This window comes from Oncorhynchus mykiss, chromosome 21 (assembly GCF_013265735.2).
Source record: "Oncorhynchus mykiss isolate Arlee chromosome 21, USDA_OmykA_1.1, whole genome shotgun sequence".
NCBI lineage: Eukaryota > Metazoa > Chordata > Actinopteri > Salmoniformes > Salmonidae > Oncorhynchus > Oncorhynchus mykiss.
Window position 1 is genome coordinate 38,131,615 of NC_048585.1, and position 23,640 is coordinate 38,155,254.

Sequence of the window (23,640 nt, forward strand, 5' to 3'; positions counted from 1 at the left end):
ACACCCAACTGCGTTTTTCTCTGGCACATTGCTTAATCAGGCCTATTACAACATATTATGGTGGTCCCATTATTATCAGATGGCATAACATTTACAGCACAATGGGCAGACCTTCTGTAATGTACTAAGGAAACCAGTAGAGGATGCTCAAACTGTCTGTTATAATGCCAATGCAATACTGTTGAACATTTGTCTCACAAAAGTACTGACAAACACATAACAATGACTATTAAAAGTTGTGGTATAATATCTTACAGATATGCTAGCAAAGGAGTTTCCACTCCTTCAATGGCCAGTATTGTTTGATAAATTCACGTTGGGTAGGCCGTCATTGTAAATAAGAATGTGTTCTTATCTGACTTGCCTAGTTAAATAAAAAATAATAATAATAAAGATGGGGGGGGGGGGGGGGGGGGGGGGGGCTAGTCCAATCCAGGGATGTCCCATGTTAAATAATGAATGTGAAAAGTGATTAAAATAATGTTTGGAAAGAATGAATAACTCATTATTATACTTTACACCCATCTCTGTCTCTCTGGAGCTTGACCAGACAGCAGGTCACAGGTAAATTATTGCACAAGCGCCAAGCGGCAACAACAAAACAAAAACATAGGCATGCTGAGTCATGATTCAAACCACTAATCATTGTACAGCAAGCTAACTAATAAGATGATTGCAAAAAGAAAACCCAAATTGTCAACAGATTCTACAAACAACACCCTAAATAATTACTGTGGCCCCTGACTGTGACACCTGGCCCTTCCAATTTTGCAGATCTGAAATAATCAGATAGGTGCTATCAGTTTGGTAATATCTGCAACCATTCCAATGGTTTTACTAGAGCCCACTTCTTTGGAATCTGTAAAGTACATCAAATGGGAAGGAGGCAAGAGGTTGTTTTGGGGCACATTTTGCCCAAGGCTTTGCACAATTTTGGGGAGGCAAGTAGCCTAGTGGTTAGAGTGTTGAGCTAGTAACCCAAAGGTTGCTGGATTGAATCCCAGCGCTGACAAGGTAAAAGTCACTCGTTCTGCCCCTGATGAAGGAAGTTAACCCAGTGTTCCTAGGCAGACATTGTAAATAAAAAATGTGTTCTTAACTGACTTGCCAAGTTAAATAAAAATTACACCTTCGTGCCAAATCAAAACAGTGGTCAATCAACAATATTGTCCAATGAAAGGGGTAGCATCATCGAACGCCTATCACTGTACCTGTAAGCATGGGCCAGTCAGCTGTCAATCATCTCGAACACCTCTCTTTAACTAAAGAAAATATGTGCGATGCCTCATTGGTCCACCGTATTGACGTAAAACACAAATGACACAAAACAATTGTCTCGTTTGCCTGTCAGTTCCTGTCAATCTCGCTGAACTTCCAATGAGAAGCCCCGTCTGGCTCATTATTCCTCCTACTTATGGATGACCCACCAGTCACGTGTTGTTTGTGCTCCGCTCTGTAGAGATATGTAGAGAGGGAGAAGGGGACAGATTGCTAGCCAGCTAGCTTGGATTCTAACGATTATAGAAACGTGGATATGTTGCACAGGGGCGGCTTTATTTCAGAGGCCTGGACCGGTCGTTTTTAATTTAACAATCTGACATTTTTGTTTTGATTGTAGCCAACCATCGCGCGGTGTAGCCACCACATTACAGCAGCGCCAGCCAGAGTCCGTCTCCTAAACAAGAATGGGGTCTAGGTCCACAGCACTGCTTAGGTAAAGTGACCTTTGGTTGTGTTCTATAAATGGCCAATTTGATGAATTACCAAGAAAACAAAGCCGCTATGTTGTTGGTGGAGACGCAACAGAGGGGCATCGGGACGACACCAGCGGCTACGGCAGCCAACGGCTACACCTCAATTGGGGAACCCCCTTCCCCGTTATTGAATATCTGCGGTGGTAGTGGAGCTCGTTTTCATCAGCACATGCCGCCCTCCAACCACCACAGCCACCATCACTACCCCCAGAGCTCGCTGCCCAAAGAACAACGCCCGCTGTTGCACCACTATCCGGCGGCGACACAGCAGCATACTCTCTCTGGTGAAAACATCCCAGGGTCCCCGGTAAGGAAAGCCTCGTTGTCGTCATTGAACCTGGTACATGAGGACCCCTCTGCTAGCCACCACGCACTCGCTGCATCGGTGAACGCGGCGTCGGCTGCAATTCAATTGGCTGCGAATGCTAACGTTAGCGTCGCTACCTCAGGGGTCATGGACGACATTCGGAAGTGTGGCTACCTACGGAAACAGAAGCATGGACACAAGAGGTTTTTCGTTCTGAGGGTGGCGAGCCACCTAGGCCTCAGCCGGCTGGAGTACTATGACAGCGATAAAAAATTCCGCAGTAGCCTCCGGTCTTCAGCAGCAGCCCCGAAACGGGTGATCTATCTGTATCAGTGCTTCACCGTCAACAAAAGAGCGGATTCCAAGAACAAACACCTCATAGCCCTCTACACTAAGGATGAGTACTTTGCCATTGTGGCTGAAAACGAGCAGGAGCAAGAGGACTGGTATGTAGCCCTGAGTGAACTAATGAGTGAGGGGAAAAAGGGGCATCTAGACTCTGACGAGTTGGATGATGGCTATGGTACAGTCACACCAGGTACGGTTTTCAAAGAGGTGTGGCAGGTGAATGTGAAACCCAAAGGTCTGGGTCAGACCAAGAACCTCACAGGTGTGTATCGATTATGCCTCTCTTCTAAAACTATCCATCTGGTCAAACTAAACTCTGAGACACCGTATGTCAACCTCCAGCTAATGAACATCAGACGATGTGGACACTCAGAAAGCTTCTTCTTCATCGAGGTGGGTCGGTCATCCTCCATAGGACCAGGGGAGATATGGATGCAGGTAGATGACTCTGTTGTGGCTCAGAACATGCACGAGACCATCTTAGAGACCATGAAGGCTCTGAAGGCCTTCGCAGAGATCCGCCCTAGGAGTAAAAGCCAATCATCGGGCTCCAACCCCATGGCGTTCATCACCACCCGCCGTCACCTAGGCAACCTGCCGCCGAGCCAGACGGGTCTCCAGCGCCGCTCCCGGACCGAGTCGGCGGTCGGTACGCCACCATCGAGTAAGAGCTCCGGTGCCAGTGGCTACCGCTTCAGGACGTCAAGTGAAGGTGAAGGGACGATGAACCGGCCATTCCGGTCTGTTACCGGCAGCCTGATCCACCTGAACACCGCCCGGATACACCTAGGGCGCCAGGAGGGTGGGGGAGGGGCAGGGAACACCGGGGGAGGAGGGCGCTACGCCAGGGCGCTACCGGGCTCCAACAGCCACACCCGCTCCGCCTCGCTCCCCGTCTCCCACTTCTCCTCCACCACCTCCCCTGTTAGTGTGTCCAGCAGCAGCGGTCACGGCTCAGTCTCTGACACCCTCACCCGGCCCTCCAGCTCGTCCATATGCGGCTCCCCCTCTGACGGAGGCTTCAACTCCTCAGACGAGTACGGCTCAAGCCCCGGAGACTTTCGATACTTCCGAGTCCGTAGCAACACACCCGATTCGCTGGGCAACACCCCACCAATCAGAGAAGAGAACTGCCTGAGTGACTACATGGCCATGGGCTGGCACCGCGAGGTGTTTGGAGCGGGCGGCGTGAGTAGCTCTGGCGGTGCCGAGGCCCCCCACCGGGACGAGAGCACGTCGACGGACGAAGACCGGTCTCTGAGGCGGCGGACACACTCATTCACGCGGCCCGGCAGTCAGGGTGGTGTTGCCGGCGGTAGCAGCTGCGTGGCTGTGTACCAGAAGATGACCCAGACCACCTTCTCACAGGACGAGTTGGTGTCTGTGGAAGAGGCTCTGTCTCTGGGACGCACCGGCAGCAGCAACCAACCTTCCTCCACCTCGTCCTCCCTCCGCTCCGACTACAGCTCCTGCTCCGAGCACAGCCAGGGCAGACCCCCTCCTCTTTCCTCCTACCCCTCCTCGGCCAAGGAGGACAGTGGCTATATGCCCATGTTGTGTGGGGTGGCAGCCTCACCCCGTGACACCCCGGATTACATGCCTATGCAACCTAGCTCCCACTCTCATCCCCATCACCACTCTCTCTCACACCCTCCCCATCCCCAGCCCTCCCACTCCCCCCAGGCCTCTAGCCCAGCCTTGGCCCCACGCTCGGCCCACCAGCTCCAACAACACCAGCCTACGGACCCCCAGGGCTACATGATGATGCTACCAGGGGGACCGAGCTCCTCTTCTCCAGTCCAGGCCTCCCCAAGTCCCCACAGCAGTAGCAGTAACATGGGTCTGGGTGTCGGTAGTTCTGGTAGTATAGTGGAGCGGCCTGAGACTGGAGAGTACATGGACATGTCGTACAGCAGTGGAAGAGGAGGGAACGCGACAGGAGGACGGAAGCTCTCCAATGAAGGAGGATACTACACACTGAGCAACCCTGAAGGTACTCCTAAATCATACAGTCCCTACTTCTCCTTGCCTCGCTCCTACAAGGCCCCCGTCGCCAGAGATGGTGAACAGAGAAAATGGGAGCATGAGGAATACGTGCCTATGAGCTCCCCGGCTAAACCCATCTACTCCCAGGTCACTGGCGTTACGACAAAGGGTTTCAGTAGTGGGGGGTCAGACGCCCACCACCCCCCGCCCTACGGTGCCCACCACCAAGCAGCTCGAGGTGACCGACGAACGACTGCGGTTCGGCCCAACCGCCTCCCCTTGGGCCGCCACAGCGTCCATGGGTCGCTGAGGGTTAGTGAGCCAGCTGCTGCCGAGGGACCCTCCAGCCCCGGCGAGTACATCAACATCGAGTTTGGGGATCCCTACGGACCCCTCACATCCTGCCCTCTCTCTGACCAGTACGTCTCACCCTCGATGGGCTCTGCCGAGCAGCGTCACTCCCCTCCCCAGAACCAGGACTATATGAGTGTAGTGGTTGGAGGTGGGCGTGATGATGGTTGCTGCCTGACTAAGAACCAGTCTCCCAGACCCTCTCTGGTGGCCCCATGGAATCCACCCAGCTACATTAGACCGCTGACTGCCAATTCCTCCCTGAGCGGATCTCCTGGCTCTTCTGGCGCTCACTGGCGGACGGGAACAGATGACTACACAGATATGACCTTTAACCTTAGCAAAGATGAGGGGTCGCGGGGGTCACAGAGTAGCCCCACAGCTATGCTGCAGCACCTGTGTGTGATGGAGGGCCGGTACCCCCCTACCTTACTCCCCCACACCATCAGCCCGCCCTCATCCTTCATTCCCCAGCCTGAGCCCCCCAAAGTGGTACGTGCTGACCCCCAGGGGAGACGCAGACACAGCTCTGAAACCTTCTCCTCCACCCCCGGAGGAGGCAGACCCACAAGCTCCACCACCGGCACCAATCCCCCCTCGGGCTCAGCCAACCCCTCGGCCATCAACGGAGCTCTCCCGGCCAAGGGCTCCAAGTGGGCCAGCTCTGGCTCCTTTGATAGCGTGTGGATGTGTGTGGAGGGGATAGGGGTAGATTTGGCTGGTTTCCCTGCCCAGCCTGGGCCCTCTGATCTGGGCATGGAGTCAGCCTCCTCTGGGGGCCCTCCTGGAGGACATATGTGCAGAAATGGGTCTGTGGGATATCAGAACGGCCTCAACTACATTGCCCTGGAGCTGAGAGAGGACCAGGAATCTAACACACTCCCCATACCGCAGCAGCAGGGGGGAACCGGGCCGACACCCAATGCCCCCTCAGCTGGTAATGTGACTGTGCCGGTAGCGGAGAACAACGGCGCCTATGCCAGTATAGACTTCACCAAGTCAGACGGGATGACTGCCACGTTCACGGGTGAGTGACGGAGAGAGTGTTTTTGTGGGGGATGAGGTGGGGTTTGTGTATGTATGGGGGGGGGGGGGGGGTCTGTGTATATTAGCCTAATGCTCATAAGTGTGTGTGTGGATCTGCATTTCTGTGTTCAGTGTTCTTACATCTGCTCTGTGTTCAGTGTGCTTGTAGGAGTTCTGTGTTTCTGTGTGTGTGTGTGTGGCCCTCCAGTTGTGTCTGTTAGCATGCAGGGAGGCATGCTTGCCCCGCAGTGTAAAAGGTGACAATGAGGAGAGGGATTCTCCCCTACTGTACTCTACTAGTGATTGGGGAGTAATCGATAGTTTCATATTGGGAAATCATTTGATGATATATCGTCTCGTTTTGACGATCGCAATATTTTTTCAGTAGTTGGCTGTACCTGCACCAACACTCCAGTATTTTTACTTAATAGCTTGTTCTACATCTTCCTTTTGAAATAGAGCCTATTTTGTTTTCAGCACTCTTGTTTATTTCCATGGCTGATCAAAACACATTTTCTCATGCTCTCTTTTCTAGCTGCAGCAGACATATATAATGAGCAATATGTTTGCAACATAGAATCACAATATTGAACCGCAGTAGATATAGAATCGTGAGAATGGCAATACATATCGTGTCGGCACCAAAGCGTCGTGATGATATCGTATTGCGAGGTCCCTGGCAATTCCCAGCCCTATACTCTGCCCACACTTTAAAAAAAAAACAAGTTTTTAATGAATCCGCAGCATTCCTGTATAATGCTGTAGGTGCATCAGTCATGAGTTCAAATGTAACGCCTTGGATGATTTTAAGGTTGCTTCGTAAATTCACTCTAGAGTGTCAGAGGGTGCTCGGAGCATTTTATACATTTTAAGGTTGTCAATTGTCCCTTCCTAAATTCAGTGTTTCACTCTGAGCGTTCATAATGCACACTAGACGCTCTGCAGACCTGCAAACTTGCACACGTTTTCAAAGTACGCTGGTATGAAAAACGAATGTAAAATATGCAAAAATAGACTTCTAGTTGGCACATTGGTTTTTGACTCAACCGTCTGAAGTTGGAGCTAGGAGAAAAAATGAAACACAATCAATTTTACAACTGGTATTAGCTTAACTGGCATACATAGGCGGTGTGTGAATTTGGAGAAGATAATTTTCACCATAAAAATGCACATAACGCATTACATGCATAATTGCATTTACGGTCACTTTTGAGAATGTTTTCCTGCTAATTGATTGCATTTTTTAAAAATATTTGTGCCATGTGCGAATTGCTGCACTTATAATGTGAATAAATAGCCTAATTGTTTATAAATTTTTTTGTATTTATTTTTGTGGTTGTATTAATTTGGGATCTATCGCATCCCACAACTGTCCCAGAATTCTATCCCCCATTGTACTTCTGTGTGAGAATTACAAGTTGACCAATAGAATAGGTTAACTTTTGTACTATGAAGGATAGTAGATTAACATGTTAATTTGTTAACCGCTCAACCAGAATAGTTATACGTGCGCACTACCTGAAATTGTTTGGAGAAAATATTTTATTCAGCTATGTCCAATTGTATTCTTCATACTGTAAAATAAAGCCATGGAATTCTAAGCAAATCTTGTCTGCTAAATGAACTGCTGCTAAATTAACACAGCCAATATGGCATAGCCAGATCCGGGCCTAACATAAGGACAACTCCGGAGTATGCTATTCTGTTTTTCTGAAATAGACTAAATATTTTTTATATTTCTTTAGACCTGTCTAAAATGAAAAATTGATTTATTGTGATGGTGTTGGCAATATTATATGGATTTATTCGACTTTTTAAAATGTAGATGTTCCAAAGGTCTGAGTCAGTTGAGACCGGCAGTTATTTGCTTGACCGTCACCGGCTGACAACATTTTGTTGCCCTATGTGTACTGTATTTTAATATATACCGGTATTGATGCACGGACCAGTTTAGGTTTTTACTTTACCTTCTATAACAGTATTTCAATGTTTGGTTTTCTAAATGTGATACGCCTTGCATGAAGTCAATTGTTATAGTTTACTCTGCTACTTGAGTCCTCTCTCTCTCTGCCACTTTCCACAGACCTCGCCCCGCCCCCTGTCACTCGAGGAGCAAGTTTGTTGTTGCTCGTCCACGAGACACTTGCATTCAGTCTGCGTGGTTAATGCAGCACAAGCAACAATGTTGATGACTGCGATGCTGTTTCCACTTTGCTTCTTAATATAAATCCACAAGCGTTTTATAATTACACTATTAGTTTGTTTCTTACATCTGCAAACAGCTAGTTTGCCTTAGCAAGTTGTGGCTAAGTCGTGTTAACCGCTAATGTTAATCGCTAGTTAGCTGGCTAGCTAGCTAATAAAAGTACTGAGTCAGTGCAAAGGTAGCTAGATATACAGCCTGATACAAGTGATGGTTTGGCCTAAATCAGCATGTTTTTACAACCTTATCTTCTAAATCAGAGGAATAGGTGAAGCATGACTGTTAGCTACATTGAAGTAACTAAGAGCGAATATTTAATGTAGCCAAAGATTATAGGGTGCCCTAGGAAACGATGACCAACTCTTTGGTTCCTACCCTGTTACAATAACTCCTCCCTGGCATTTTCATTCATTGTCATGTCAAACAACACTATATTCAAAGTGCCCACTATCTTCTAACTATTGATTTGATTAATCATTATTTTCTTGTGATTCCAACGGTTCACGTAAGTGTTTTGATGCAAATCGCAATAGCAACACTTGGTTAAAAAGAAGGCCCCCCCCCCATATCTTACAGCCCTATGTGGCAGTGTGAAAATGATCTCAAACGAGTGCATGAAATGCAGATTTTTGGGGGGAGGGGTTGAAGTTGAATTGAACAGTAGCAAACAGTCAAAGTAGAGCGACCCATTGAAGTCACATAGAATGTACAGTACCAGTCAAAAAGGTTGGACACCTACTCATTCCAGAGTTTCCTTATTTTAAATATTCTATACATTCTAGAATAATAGTGAAGACATCAAAACTATGGAATAACACATATGGAATCATGAAGTAACCAAAGAAGTATTAAACATCTCCAAATGTTTTATATTTGAGATTCTTTAAAGTAGCCACCCTTTGTCTTGATGACAGCTTTGCACACTCTTGGCATTTTCTCAGCCAGCTTCATGAGGTAGTCATCTGGAATGCATTTCAATTAACAGGTGTGCCTTGTTAAAAGTACATTGGTGGTTTTTTTTTTATTTAATGCCTTTGAGCCAATCAGTTGTGTTGTGACATGGTATGGGTGGTAATACAGAAGGTAGCCCTATTTGGTAAAACACCAAGTCCATATTATGGCAAGAACAGCTCAAACAAGCAAAGGGAAACAACAGTCCGTTATTTTAAGACATGATGGTCAGTCAATCTGGAAAATTTCAAGAACTTTAAAAGTTTCTTCAAGTGCAGTTGCAAAAACCACCAAGCACTATGATGAAACTGGCTATCATGAGGACTGCTACAGGAAAGGAAGACCCAGACTTACTTGTACCGGAGAGGATAAGTTCATTAGAGATACCAGCCTCAGAAGTTGCAGCCCTAATAAATGCTTCACATAGTTCAAGTGACAGACACATCTCAACATCACCTGTTCAGAGGAGATTGCGTGAATAATGGTTGAATTGCTGCAAAGAAACCACACCAATAAGAAGGGACTTGTGTGGGCCATGAAACATGAGCAATGGATATTAGACCGGTTGAAGTCTGTCCTTTTGGTCTGTTGAGTCCAAATTTGCGATTTTTGGATACAACTGCTGTGTCTTTGAGACGCAGAGTAGGTGAACGGATGATCTCTGCATGTGTGGTTCCCACCGTGAAGCATGGAGGTGTGATGATGGTGCTTTGCTGGTGACACTGTCTGTGATTTATAATTCAAGGTGCACTTAACCTGCATGGCTACCACAGCGATACACCATCCCACCTGTTTTTTTTATTTTTCCTTTATTTAACTAAGCAAGTCAGTTCAGAACATTTATTATTTACAATGACGGCCTAGGAACAGTGGGTTAACTGCCTTGTTCAGGGGCAGAATGACAGATTTTTACAATGTCAGCTCAGGGATTCGATCTAGCAACCTTTCGGTTACTGGCCCAATGCTCTAGCCACTAGGCTACCTGCCACCCCTTGCGCCTAGTGCCACTATCATTTGTTTTTCAACATATAAGGACCTCCAGGCTGTGTAAGAGCTATTTGACCAAGAAGGAGAGTGATGGAGTGCTGCATCACATGGCCTGGCCTCCACAATCACCCAACCTCAACCCAATTGAGATGGTTTGGGATGAGTTGTACCGCAGAGTGAAGAAAAAGCAGCCAACAAGTGCTCAGCATTTGTGGGAACACCTTCAAGGCGGCAGGTAACCTAGTGGTTAGAGCGTTGGGCCAGTAACCGAAATGTTGCTAGATCAAGTCCCCGAGCTGACAATCTGCCATTCTGCCCCTGAACAAGGCAGATAACCCACTGTTCCTAGGCTGTAAATATGAATTTGTTCTTAACTGACTTGCCTAGTTAAATAAAAGACTTGGAAAAGTATTCCAGGTGAAGCTTGTTGTAAGAATGCCAAGAGTATACAAGGCTGTAATCATGGCAAAGGGTGGCTACTTTGAAGAATCTAAACTTTTTTTTTGTTACTACATGATTCCATGTTATTTCATATTTTTGATGTCTTCATTTTTTTATTCTACAATATAGTAAAAATAAAAACCTTTGAGTAGGTGTCAACTTTTGACTGGTACTGTATGTGTTGCCACTCTAGGGGTCACGCACTACTTATAAAGGATATTTTACAATTTTATAATAGAAAAATTTAAAATACCATCCAAAATTGGAAAAATGCTGTGATTTATATTTTGGCCATATCGCCCTAATCCAGTAATCCCCAAACAAAATTAAGACAGTTTACATTTTCACTAGACTATTTACATAAAGACACCTAATAATCAATACCCCGATATTTTAACCTAGAAAAAATGTGAGGGTGTCATTGAGACGACTAACTCAATTTCATCTAGGATTCAACACAAGACTTCTGTGTTGTCTACATTGTTTGATATAATTTAAGACTGTTTCAGGAAATGGCATTCAAAAATGCAAAATGCTCCAACTTCCTGAGGGGGAAGTTGACTGACCCAACCTTAGGCCTACATCAGCACCGCCTAGTCAGAAAATCCTAGGGAGATCCCTGATTGTACATTTTAAACATTTCTAGTTAGCTAAGGAAGAGCAGACAATCACCAAGTACTCGTAACAGTCTATTGCCTCAGCAGGAATGGTAGGCTGTCTTCAAACAAGATAATTATTAGGCTAAAAAAGGTGCATTTGCTTATGATTAGAGCAGTGTGGGTGTCACACGTGCCACCGTAGTGGCTGGGTGTGTCACCACCACGCTGAAGTGGTACCCATAACAATTCAGGTCTGACTCTGGCTGAGGAGTAGGGTTGATCTGAACGTTCTGACCTCACAACGGTGGTCAAGCACCCAAGCCAACTGGCTGAAGTTGGCTAGCTTACTAGCTATCTATTTCCAGACACAATGAGAGAACACCTCTCTGAACATATGACTCGCCCTAGCAGAGCTGGTAGAGCTGCTAGTGTTTTCATTTTACCAAGAGGGTTAGTGACGAACTGTTAATGGCAACAATTGAATTGTTTATTTTTGTCTGTCTACTTACACCTGGCATTCCTCAATTATTCTGATGTTTTATGATTTCTTCTTGGAAATGTACTTAATCTAACTGCACTGTCCAATTTAGTGAACGAATGCCATGCTATTGTTTTAGAGTGCACAGTTATGTACTTGAAAATGTATCAATAAACCAATTCTGCACATTTGGGCAGTCTTGATACATTTTGAACAGTAATGCAATGGTTCATTGGATCAGTCAAAACATTTGCAAATTGCTGCCATCTAGTGGCCAAAATCTAAATTGCGCCTAGACCCCTTAGTCATATAATAACCTTACTCGTGCATTTCAAAGATGATATACCAAAATGTTATTTTTGAAATAATGCATATCCTTGCTTCAGGTCCTGAGCTACAGGCAGTTAGATTTGGGTATGTCATTTTAGGGAGTGGGGGGGGTACGATCCTTAAGAGGTTTTAACTTTAGAACAGCTAAACCCTTGTCTTGTGATGAATGGATACTTTTGTAACCACGAACTGTCCCTTGCCATACCCCCGTCGGCAGAGACTGACTCGGCCATCCTCTCTATGGTTTCGAGTCTCCCCAACCTCAACCTTTTCCTGGCTGCTATTTCCTCCACCATCACTACAAGCACTTGTTTGCTGAAGCTGTTCTTGTGCTTTCCTTGGTTATCCATTTTTGATATAGCTAGTCTGATGGCTATAATGTGTGAAAAATAACATTTGTTTTTGTGTATAAATGGTTTGCGAGCCACCGAAAAAATATATATTCTCGAGACATAAAGCAGATACTTCAAATGTATTATATTTATTTACCAACACTTTATTATAGTGGGCCAAATCCTACCATCCCTGTCACAGGCTTAATTATGGTTTCAAGCACGTCAATGAGGAGATATTTACAAAGTTTTTAGGAAAGCTATTTACGAAGTTCCTAAGAACATTTTGAGGAATTGCACTTACAAACTATCTTGTGAACTTGTATTTTTTTTCCCCTTAAACTTCTTACGTTTTTTCGTAAGTAGTGTTTTGTGAATCCGCCCCCAGAACATTAGTGTACCGTTAGTACAGTACATGCCTACTACAGTACAGACAAGATTGGGTTGGTTCGACAGCCCATTAGGAAAGAAGCATGAGGTGTCACTCTAGTAAAAATGTTCACACACACTGCTTGTGTGTGTGTGTGTGTGTTAAGTGAGACAAGCAACTTATCCTATGAGCAATCTAATGAAACAAACAAATCCTAGACAATGAGCAATTTCATCCGGGGTGATTGGTGCTTGATAGTTTGACTCAATAGGTTCATGCAACCACAGGCTGACTCGTATGTTAACTGTTGAGCTGCTGCTGAAATGGACAAAGATATAAGTTCATTGACCCTGAGCCTGGCCAGTGTGCCAAAGTGGGTCAAACAGTACCAAGGTAATCTGGAGAAACCTTGACCTGCAGGTGTGTGTGTGTGTGGTGTGTGTGTTGTATTGACCCCTTTCTGCACCCCTTAGCGATGTCATGCTCCCATAGGAGAATCAATACTGTTTGTGGGTAAGCGTGTTTCTGGTTTTCCATAGGGAAAAAACACCTTTCTGACAAAGGGTGTGTTCACTGAAGTGTTTCCGCTGTTGTGTGTCTGAGTCATGCGGATGGTCTTTGATGTGCTCTAATTGGACCAGCGTGTCTCAGCAGCCCGGCAAGAGGCACAGGAAACGCATCATCACACAGGAATGCACTTCCTGTGGCCTGCCCTGAGCAGCCAGGCACACCTGAGTCTTTCAGTACCCTTTCCATTTCTTCCTCCATGAGAAAATGTTTGGAAATGGAGTGAGACAAGGAAGTTAGTGGGCTACTAGGTCCTGTTCATTAGGGCATGCCGAAGTGAAACCTTTTGAAATGGGAACATGGGCAGAATGTAGGCTACTATTCAAAGTTGTCTGATAACAGCGCAGACTTTCCTTCTCGTTTTACTATGTGTGGCATACTGAACACGACCTTGGCTTCAGAGTGAGAGTATATGGAGGGTTGTGTGTGTGTGTGGAGCATGGTTGAAAGAGTGTACAGTGTTGTGCTTGCTGCTGCCCTTTCCTATCCCTGTGACATCCATAGGTAGGCTCCAGAGTGTGAAAGTGTGAGTGTAGCCTACTGGTTGTCTGGAGCATGGAGTTATTTGGATCTTGGTTATGGTCCTGTTGAGTACAGAGTAGCGAGAGTTTTAGCTAGCTAGCTAGCTAGCTAGCTAGCTAGCTAGCTAGCTACTGTTTTAGCTTAGAGTAGAGAGGTTAGAGGGCGTTAGCTAGCTGCTGCCCATTCCTATCCCACATCGATAGGTCCCCTTCAGAGTGTGACTGAGTATACTGGTTACTGGTAGTATGGGGCTGAGTTCAGTTTCGTACAGCGGTGTATCAGCTAGCTGCTGTTGAGTGTTCGCTTGCTGCCCTTTCCAATACCACCTCCATCTATATTTACTGCTTTATTTTCAGACTGACACTAGCAGTAAGCATGTGTAGTCTGCATCCCCAAATGGCACCCTATTCCCTATGTAGTGCACTACAGAATGTACACTGGCCCTAAAGCAGGACACTACCCAGGCACTGTCAACTGGATCCCTATGTATGTGTGTGTCGAAGAACCTAAACTTGCTCTCAAACACTCTAACGTAAATACATACAGATGTTAATGTAATCACAAGATGTTAGGTCAAATCAATGTTTTAGTAGGCTATATACCGGTCTCATGAATTGCAGGTTGATGTGTATTGGGATGAGCTCATTAATTTCCTTATCGCTGTATAATAAGTTGCTCTGCAGTAAGTTGCTATGAATGACGATATACGTCTGGGTCGTTCCATCTCAAAAAGCACAAGATTTGATTTCAACACATTTTGTGTAACCACAGCATTCAAATGAGGCTGCAATGAAAACGAAAGGGAATGGTAGTGACTGTGTAGCATTAAAATGCGGGGTGTTAGCTATGTTTCTATTCAAGCGTTGAGTGACATGGTAATGGACTAATAGTGTTTGAGAAAAGATGAAAAACCGGACCCCTCTGACACTGTACGTTACATTGTGTGTGTGTGTACTTACTACCGTTCAAACGTTTGGTCCTTGTTTTTGAAAGAAAAGCACAATTTTTATTTTTTAAAATTAAAATAACATCAAATTGATCAGAAATACAGTGTAGACATTGTTAAAACTGCTGATTTATCTTATGGAATAGCTACGTACGCGTACAGAGGCCCACTCAGTAACCATCGCTCCTGTGTTCCAATGGCACGTTGTGTTAGCTAATCCAAGCTTATAATTTTAAAAGGCAAAATAATCATTAGAAAACCCTTTTGCAATTATGTTAGCACCAGCTGAAAACTGTTTGAGAAACGGACACCTCACGTCCTCAACTGGCAGCTTTATTAAATAGTACCCGCAAAACACCAGTCTCAACGTCAACAGTGAAGAGGCGACTCTGGGATGCTGGCCTTCTAGGCAGAGTTTCAAAGAAAAAGCCATATCTGACTGGCCAATAAAAATAAAAGATTAAGATGGGCAAAAGAGCAGAGACACTGGACAGAGGAACTCTGCCTAGAAGGCCAGCATCCCGTAGTCGCCTCTTCACTGTTGACGTTGTGACTGGTGTTTTGCGGGGACTATTTAATAAAGCTGCCAGTTGAGGACTTGTGAGGCGTCTGTTTCTCAAACTAGACACTAATGTACTTGTCCTCTTGCTCAGTGTGCACCGGGGCCTCCCACTCCTTTTTCAAGTCTGGTTAGAGCCAGTTTGCGCTGTTCTGTGAAGGGAGGCCCCGGTGCAATTTCTCACATGTAATAGCCTTCATTTCTCAGAACAAGAATAGACTGAGTTTCAGAAGAAAGGTCTTTTGTTTCTGGCCATTTTGAGCCTCTAATCAAACTCACAAATGCTGATGCTCCAGATACTCAACTAGTCTAAAGAAGGCCAGTTGTATTGCTTCTTTAATCAGAATAACAGTTTTCAGCTGTGCTAACATAATTGCAAAAGGGTTTTCTAATGATCAATTAGCTTTTTTAAATGATAGCTAATCCAAGTTTAACACAACGTGCCATTGGAACACAGGAGTGATGGTTGCTGATAATGGGCCTCTGTACACCTATGTAGATATTCCATTAAAAATCAGCCGTTTCCAGGTACAATAGTCATTTACAACATTAACAATGTCTACACTGTATTTCAGATCCATTTTTATGTTATTTTAATGGACAATGTGTTTTTCTTTCAAAAACAAGGACATTTCTAAGTGACCCCAAACTATTGAAAGCTAGTATATGTCCAGTGGAAACCTCACAAAATAAATGTATTTCCCTTGTGCAAAAACAGCTGCCTGTCCTGCACCCAGGGCCTGGGCAACACTGGGCCCAGAATAGGCTAGTTGATACAATGTTGCAAGTTTGTTAGACAGGTACTGGATGGCTCTAGTTGATTGTATCAAATTAATGTTAAACTTCACTAGTGAACTCAAGACCTATAGAAAGGGAGGCGAACAGGCTCAGTAGAGAGATTAATTTGTTTCCAAGAACCAGAATTCATAAGTATATTTTCTGTGTGACGGTTTTATGTAGGCCATTTTTACTTAGTTGACAATGGAAGTTCTAGGCCAACGGCTGCATTGGCCATCTCTGAGTTCTGTGCGCTAACTGAGGTTTTTTTTAGCCGCCAATGATCACAGTAGGCTTGTCACGATACCAGAATGTTACAAATGATACCAGGCCAAGTATCACGTTACTGAGTAGTATCACGATACTATGGTGAAACCCCCCCCCCCCCCCAAAAAAAAAAAGTGGCCTAGAATCCTGTTCGCCCCGTCCCCCAGACGCTTGGTCATGTTTGCTAAACATTCTCCAAAAACCTTTCACTGAAATTCGCACTTCTACTTAATACAACACGTTTGATTTTAACTTCACACTGTTTAGTGTATATAATACCGCATGAAATGGCTCATATTGGCAAAGGCCTACCTGTGATTTGGCTGGAGGAATGGGAGGAAAGAATATAGTGCTTTCGGAAAGTATTCAGACCCCTTCCATTTTTCGTGACGTTACAGCCTTATTCTAAAATGGATTAAATAAAAAAATATCCTCAGCAATCTACACGCAATATCCCATAATGACAAAACATTTTTGCGAGTGTATTAAAAATAAAAAACTGAAATACCTTATTTACGTAAGTATTCAGACCCTTTGCTATGAGACTCGAAATTGAGCTCAGGTGTGCCGAGCTTGTGGCATAATACCCACAAAGTCTCAAGGCTATAATCGCTGCCAAAGGTGCTTCAACAAAGTACTGAGTAAAGGGTCTGAATAAATTAAACTCAAGACCAGGGTTTCCGTTAACTGCAAATTGCCAGCTTTTGCCCCCCCCCCCCCCAAAAAAAAAGAAACTACGGTAGGCATGCAATCAGCACATCACCCACCACTTTACATTGTGAGCTGGAAGCCGTGTGCATTTTGACAACATAATTAATTGTTTGAAACCTGAATATTTTACTGCATATGAGTCTTGCCTTGCTTGAAAATCCGACAATGGGAAGGTGGAGGCAATTATTTTATTAAGACTTCATTGGCAGCTTTTGAGTTTCAAGTTTGGGGAAGTATACAAATTATCATACAATTTCTACCGATCTGCGTGTCAATTGTAATGTTCATATGTGCATTTTCCTGGTAGTTTCATTTCAATAATAGTTTTTTGTTGCCAGCTCAATGCCAGAGTGAAAACGTGACATGCTTGCAGTTTAACAGCGAAGAAAACAACAACGGAAATGCCTTTTTTCTTTATCGGGTTTCGCACACATTTTCTATATTTTCACGGGCCATTTTAAACTAATCCCGGGTCACTAGTTATTGGTTTCATAACAAATAATGTTGTTCAGTCATGTTACCTCGCTAGCTAACAACCTGGTAGCTTGACAGTAGGTTTAGGCAAATGTGATTGGCATAGGAAGAAAGGAATGGGGTCTGCTATTCATGAGATATGCTTCTGGAGGTAGGATTCAATGTAATCCTAAACTACACAATGACATGCAGCTCCTTATGTAGGTATATCACAAGAGGTTGGTGGCACCTTAATTGGGGAGGATGGGCTTGTGGTAATGGCTGGAGCAGAATGAGTGGATTGGTATGAAACACATGGCTTCTATGTGTTTGATGCCATTCACGCCGTTCCAGCCATTATTATGAGCCGTCCTACCTGCAGCAGCCTCTGCTGATGTACAGTGTATTCAGACCCCTTGATTTTGTCCACATTTTGTTAATTTACAGCTTTAATCTTAAATGGATTAAATGTTTTTTTTTTTTTACCATCCTCAATCTACACACAAATACCATAATGACAAAGCAAAAGCAGTTTATTTTTGCAAACTGAAATATCACATTTACATTTAAGTATTCAGACCCTTAACTCAGTACTTTTTTGTTGAAGAACCTTTTGGCAGCGATTACAGCCTTGAGTCTTGGGTATGGCGCTACAAGTTTGGCACAGCTGTATTTGGGGAGTTTCTCCCCTTTGCAGATCCTCTAAAGCTCTGTTAGGTTAAATGAGGAGTGTCGCTGCACAGCTATTTTTCAGGTCACTCCAGAGATGTTTGATCGGGTTAAAGTCTGGGCACTGGCTGGGCCAATCAAGGACATTCAGAGACTTGTCCCGAAGCCACTCCTGCGTTGTCTTGGCTGTGTGGTAAGTGTTGTTGTCCTGTTGGAAGGTGAAAATAGCTGTGCAACCCACGCTGACCTCGAGGAAGGCATGCGGCCTGCTAATTATCTGTAGGCTATGTTTCAACTTGTCAATTTCAAATTACACTGACAAAAATATAAACGGAACATGTGAAGTTTTGGTCCCATGTTTGTTGAGCTGAAATAAAAAATCCCAGAAATGTTATGCACAAAACGCTAATTTCTCTAAGATTTTGTACACAAATTTGTGTACATCCCTGTTAGTGAGCATTTTTGCTTTAAGATAATCCATCCACTTGACAGGTGTGGCATATCAAGACAACGATTAAACAGCATGCTAATTACACAGGTGCACCTTGTGCTGGGGACAATAAAAGGCCACTTTAAAATGTGCAGTTGTCGCACAACACAATGCCACAGATGACTCAAGTTGAGGGAGTGTTCAATTGGCATGCTGACTGCAGGAATGTCCACGAGAGCTGTGGCCAGATAATTTATTGTCAATTTCTCTACCATAAGCTGCCTCCAACGTCGTTTTAGATTATTTGGAAGTGCATCCAACCGGGATCACGACCGCATACCACGTGTATGGAGTTGTGTGGGCAAGTGATTTGCTGATGTCAACGTTGTGAACAGAATGCCACGTGGTGGGGTTATGGTATGGGCAGGCATAAGCTATGGACAATGAACACAATTGCATTTTATCAATGGTAATTTTGAATGCCCAGAGATAGTGAGATCCTGAGGCCCATTGTCGTGCAGTTCATCCCCCACCATCAGCTCATGTTTCAGCATGCTAATGCACGGCTCCATGTCGCAAGGATCTGTACACAATTCCAGGAAGCTAAAATTGTCCCAGTTCTTCCATGGCCTGCATACTCACCAGACATGCCATCCATTGAGCATGTTTGGGGTGTTCTGAATCGACGTGTACGACAGTACGTTCAGATTCCCCCCAATATCCAGCAACTTTGCGCAGCCGTTGACGAGTGGAACATCATTCTACAGGCCACAATCAACAGCCTGATTAACTCTGTGAAGATGTTTGAATTTCTATTTTTGAACATGAGTTTTGAATTGGTGTGCCTAGTTAATTAATAGAAGTATCCCATTTTACTGTTGCTGACATTTTTTACGTTTGCGGCATTACTGAGCAGCCCAAGCGCAAACTTTTCTCTTCCTGGCACATTTCCCCAGGTGGCCCCCGCATTGCCTTCACTACTACTAATAATTGTAATTCCTATCACAGTGCCTTATTACGTTATCATTACAGTTTCTGCATAACATGTTTTTAATGTTTTTTTTTACTAATTTATGATGAGTTAATGCTAAGCTAATTGCCAGTTTTGTGGTGCCATGTTTGACATCATACAATGCATTCTGGTTGTCACGTAAACGTCTGTCAGACCAAAGATATTATAACAAAACGAGGTGAAGGGATGGTTCACTCGTCTTTTGGGTAAACTTCCGGGAAGTGAATGATGGTAGATGACCCCCCCCCCCCCCCCCCCCCCCCCCCTTCAATAGACATACTACAAACAGACTCAACTCCTCTTGTAACTGTTAATCTTTGGTTAATGTGAAAAAACAAAACATGGCTGCTCGCACAAACTACCTATCGTCGGATTACTTTTGATTTTTAGAAAGTGTTTTACTCAATTCTGTCACTGGTGAGGTCACTCGTGTTGTGATGAATTGTAAATAGTAATTTCTAATTCATACTATGGTTTGTCAGCTGAGAGTTCGTTACGACCAATGTAGCCTACATCTTCCGGTGTGGATGAGAATTGGTATGCTGTCGCTACTTCTATGGATGTCTTAGCATTGCATCCCAAAAATAAACTGCTCACATTTGAGGACAGCTTTGTAAAGAATGTGTTTGTGCAAAAATGTGTCCAGGTCTAACGCGGACTGTTGCGTCAATCGTAACTGGACGTTCTAATCACACCGGTTTGTGCACACGTCGCAGGGATCACTGTAGAATGATCCCACCCGTGTGTTCGTACGTGTCAAAGGGTTAATCACCGTTACATTATTTCACTGCACGTATTATTTACGGTTCACAACCTGCTACACTTGTGCGGAAACAAAAATGTAGCGTTTTTAAAAATATTTTGTTTTGAGCAAGTGTCTGGTTTCTCTGTTCTGTTGATGTTAACGGAGCGTGCGCGCATGCCTGAGCATGCATAGAAGTACCTGGCCTTCTGTGGGCAAATATAGGAAAGTGCTCATTTGTGGATTTCTGATTGTCTTAACTCAACACATCCACAACTAATAAGCTGAGCTTCTCAGTCATTTTCTTTCTTCACCTCACATAGTCAGACAACAAAGTCTGTTTTATTTTTTTTTTATACATCCATTGCGAATGATAATAGTTCCTGGCAGTAGGCCTATTTTGAAAAATCTTTACAACAATCTCTCTCCTGATAATCACCAGGCCTCTGTGTGAAAGAACTACTATTTTCCTTTGGGCACAAACAGTTGTCTGATAGCCCAGAATAGGCTAGTTGATACAATATTGCAAGTTCGCTAGTGGAAAGCTTCAGGCCAGACCCAGTTTTTTGATTTGAAACATTGTTGCAATAGCTCAACCTCCTGTTCTATCTGTCTTGACAGGCTCAGTATAGAGATGAATGCGATTTGAAAGAACTGGATCTTAGAATGTTTGACTTTGTCTGCTTTATGTATTTTTACTTAGGCTATAACTTTTATTGTCAACTAGGGGCCAATGCAGCAGTAGGCCCATCTCTAGTTCCATGCACTCATTTCTTTAGCCGCCAATAGATCACGTGTATCATCAATGTGTTCATATGGCAGAGGCTGGTACTCTCGCATTAGTTAAATTTAAACTTTTAGATTTTTATCATTTGAATTCAGAATTTTGTAATAACCATGTGACTGATTTTGAAAATACTTTATTATTGAGATGAAACTGTTCCACGAAAATGAGCATATGGCAGTTGTAACTGGCACACAGATCGGTAGAAATTGCAGGAGAAATTGAAGTGAAAAATAATTGCCTCCGTTTCTATGGTCAGATTTTTGCCTGTAGGCTACTTTGAAGCAAGGTAAGACATGCCTCATAATATGAAGTAAAACGTTCAGGTTTCAAACGATGAAGTAGGTTTTAAAATAGCAAACTGGCTCACATTGTAAAGAGGCTGCGCTGGTAGCATACTGTTGCCTGCACTTGACTGGTGAATGGGAGGCGTGCTTCAATTATCAGTTGAGATATAAAAAATAGTTTTTAAACATGCACCAAAACTGTTAACATTTTATAATTGTTGCGCGCAATGAATGGGCTTATAAAAACACATATTTTACTCAAGCAGAAACCAGCAAAGGATGCTGTGCGATAGTCGTTATTTATCCAATAAAAAACATAAATACAGATGCCAATTTAATTCCACTAAATTATGCAAATGAACCAAATATACTGATAAACGTGACTGTCAAATGTATTTATAATGACTGCTATTTCAATCAATTCATAAGTGTTATTTTACAATGTTATGCTGGTCAATTTGTCAGGCTTTAAAAAATGTAAAAAAATGAATCAGCTGTAAATGCCGGCTTTTGGCCAACGGAAACCCGTGTGTGTGTGCTGTGCTAAGTGTTTTCTCTGGGACGTTAGATGACTGACTAATAGGCCTTGCTGGAAAGTAAACGTTCCCTCCTATCCACTTAGGAGGAGGATGTGAGGTGACTAATATGAATTTGGTTGAGTAATCATGTGCCTTGAGTGTAAAAATCCCCCTCAACGCCAAAGCTTAGTGCTGTTTGTATGACCATATAAGGACAGTAGAAGTTGGCTAATGCTGTCCGTAAGATCGTAGTGTGCTCACTGCGCACATATTTGTTCACTATAATTTAATTGTTCAGTGTCCCTAGTATTGCTGCACTGTATACTGAAACTTCAGTACTTTTTTTATACTAGAACATGGAACAGTTCTGTACTGGAATTTGTTACTTTTGGTACTTCTGTCAAATTTGTCTCACGTCATACAGATTGAGAGGATCCAGTCTGTCTAGTAATTTGTCTGAATCTCCTCAAGGGGACACTAGAAAGCGAGCCAGGCTACTTGCGCATGCAGTTCACACAAAGCAAGCCACTTTTGAGAGGAAAGCGGGAGGGGAGAGAATGCTTCTAACGAAAACATCATACCTCCACAAAAGTAGCTCCAGAAGCAAACTATGGGAATGCTTTTCTTACAGAGCAGATGAGGGCCAAGCCCACCAAAACAACTAAGAAGAATGTGTTCCAAAACCATGCAGTGCAAGGGTATAGTTGCAAAATTCCATTTAAAAACTATTTTACACACATTTGAATTGTAACGTTATTCTACTAGCAACTAAATTCAAATGATTTGAGTGACAATGACATTACAACCTGAAAGTAATGTGAAATCTACTCGTAACTTAGCAATGACAGCAATATATTTAGACTAAAGTTACTTCGTGTTTGGCTGGGCTTGTTTGCAGTAGCCAGCTGGTAACCCTGGGTGAAGCATTGCACCCTGGGAATCATAGTAGGCTGTGTAAAATTCATTGTATATTTATGGTGTGTTTTTTGTTGTGTTGGAACTTAACTATTCATTTAATACAGTAATTGATTTAGCTATAATGAATCATAAGTCTAATGGATGTAATTTGACCCAATATTATGGCCATAGATGAGGAAAATTTACTTTTCTACTATGGTGGATAGTAGATTGACGTAGGCTAGTGAATTTGCGGTCTGTTACTTTTCTTGTAACAGAGTACGCCTTGGCATTCCACACTGCCCTTTCCCACGTGGACAAAAGGAACACCTATGTGAGAATGCTGTTCATTGACTACAGCTCAGCGTTCAACACCATAGTGCCCACAAAGCTCATCACTAAGCTAAGGACCCTGGAACTAAACACCTCCCTCTGCAACTGGATCCTGGACTTCCTGACGGGCCACCCCCAGGTGGCAAGGGTAGGCAACAACACATGTGCCACGCTGATCCTCAACACGGGGGCCCCTCAGGTGCGCGCTTAGTCCCCTCCTGTACTCCCTGTTCACCCACGACTGCTTGGCCAAGCATGACTCCAACACCATCAAGTTTGCTGACGACACAACAGTGGTTGGCCTGATCAGCGACGAGACAGCCTATAGGGGGAGGAGGTTAGAGACCTGGCCGTGTGGTGCCAGGACAACAACCTCTCCCTCAATGTGAGCAAGACAAAAGAGATGATTGTGGACTACAGGAAAAGGAGGGCCGAACAGACCCCTATTAACATCGATGGGGCTGTAGTGGAATGTGTTTAGAGTTTTTCAAGTTCCTTGGTATCCACATCACCAACAAGTTGTCATGGTCCAAATACACCAAGACAGTCGTGAAGAGGGCACGACAACATCTTTTCCCCCTCAGGAGACTGAAAAGATTTGGCATGTGTCACCAGAGCCTCAAAGTTCTACAGCTACACTATCAAAAGCATCCTGACTGTTGCATCACCGCCTGGTATGGCAACTGCTCGGCATCTGACTTAG

At 44.1% G+C, this 23,640-nt stretch overlaps 1 protein-coding gene across 1 annotated transcript in view; it reads left to right on the top strand.

Annotated features, from left to right (window-relative positions):
- Nucleotides 1-1,444: 1,444 nt before the first annotated feature.
- The window catches only part of LOC110500338 (insulin receptor substrate 2-B), a 33,906-nt gene continuing 11,710 nt past the window's right edge, over nt 1,445-23,640 (top strand). Inside the window, exon 1 of the mRNA XM_021577652.2 lies at nt 1,445-5,773. Within this exon, the coding sequence (XP_021433327.2) occupies nt 1,744-5,773 (4,030 nt within the window). The 5' untranslated portion in view covers nt 1,445-1,743. The remainder of the gene's footprint in view (nt 5,774-23,640) is intronic.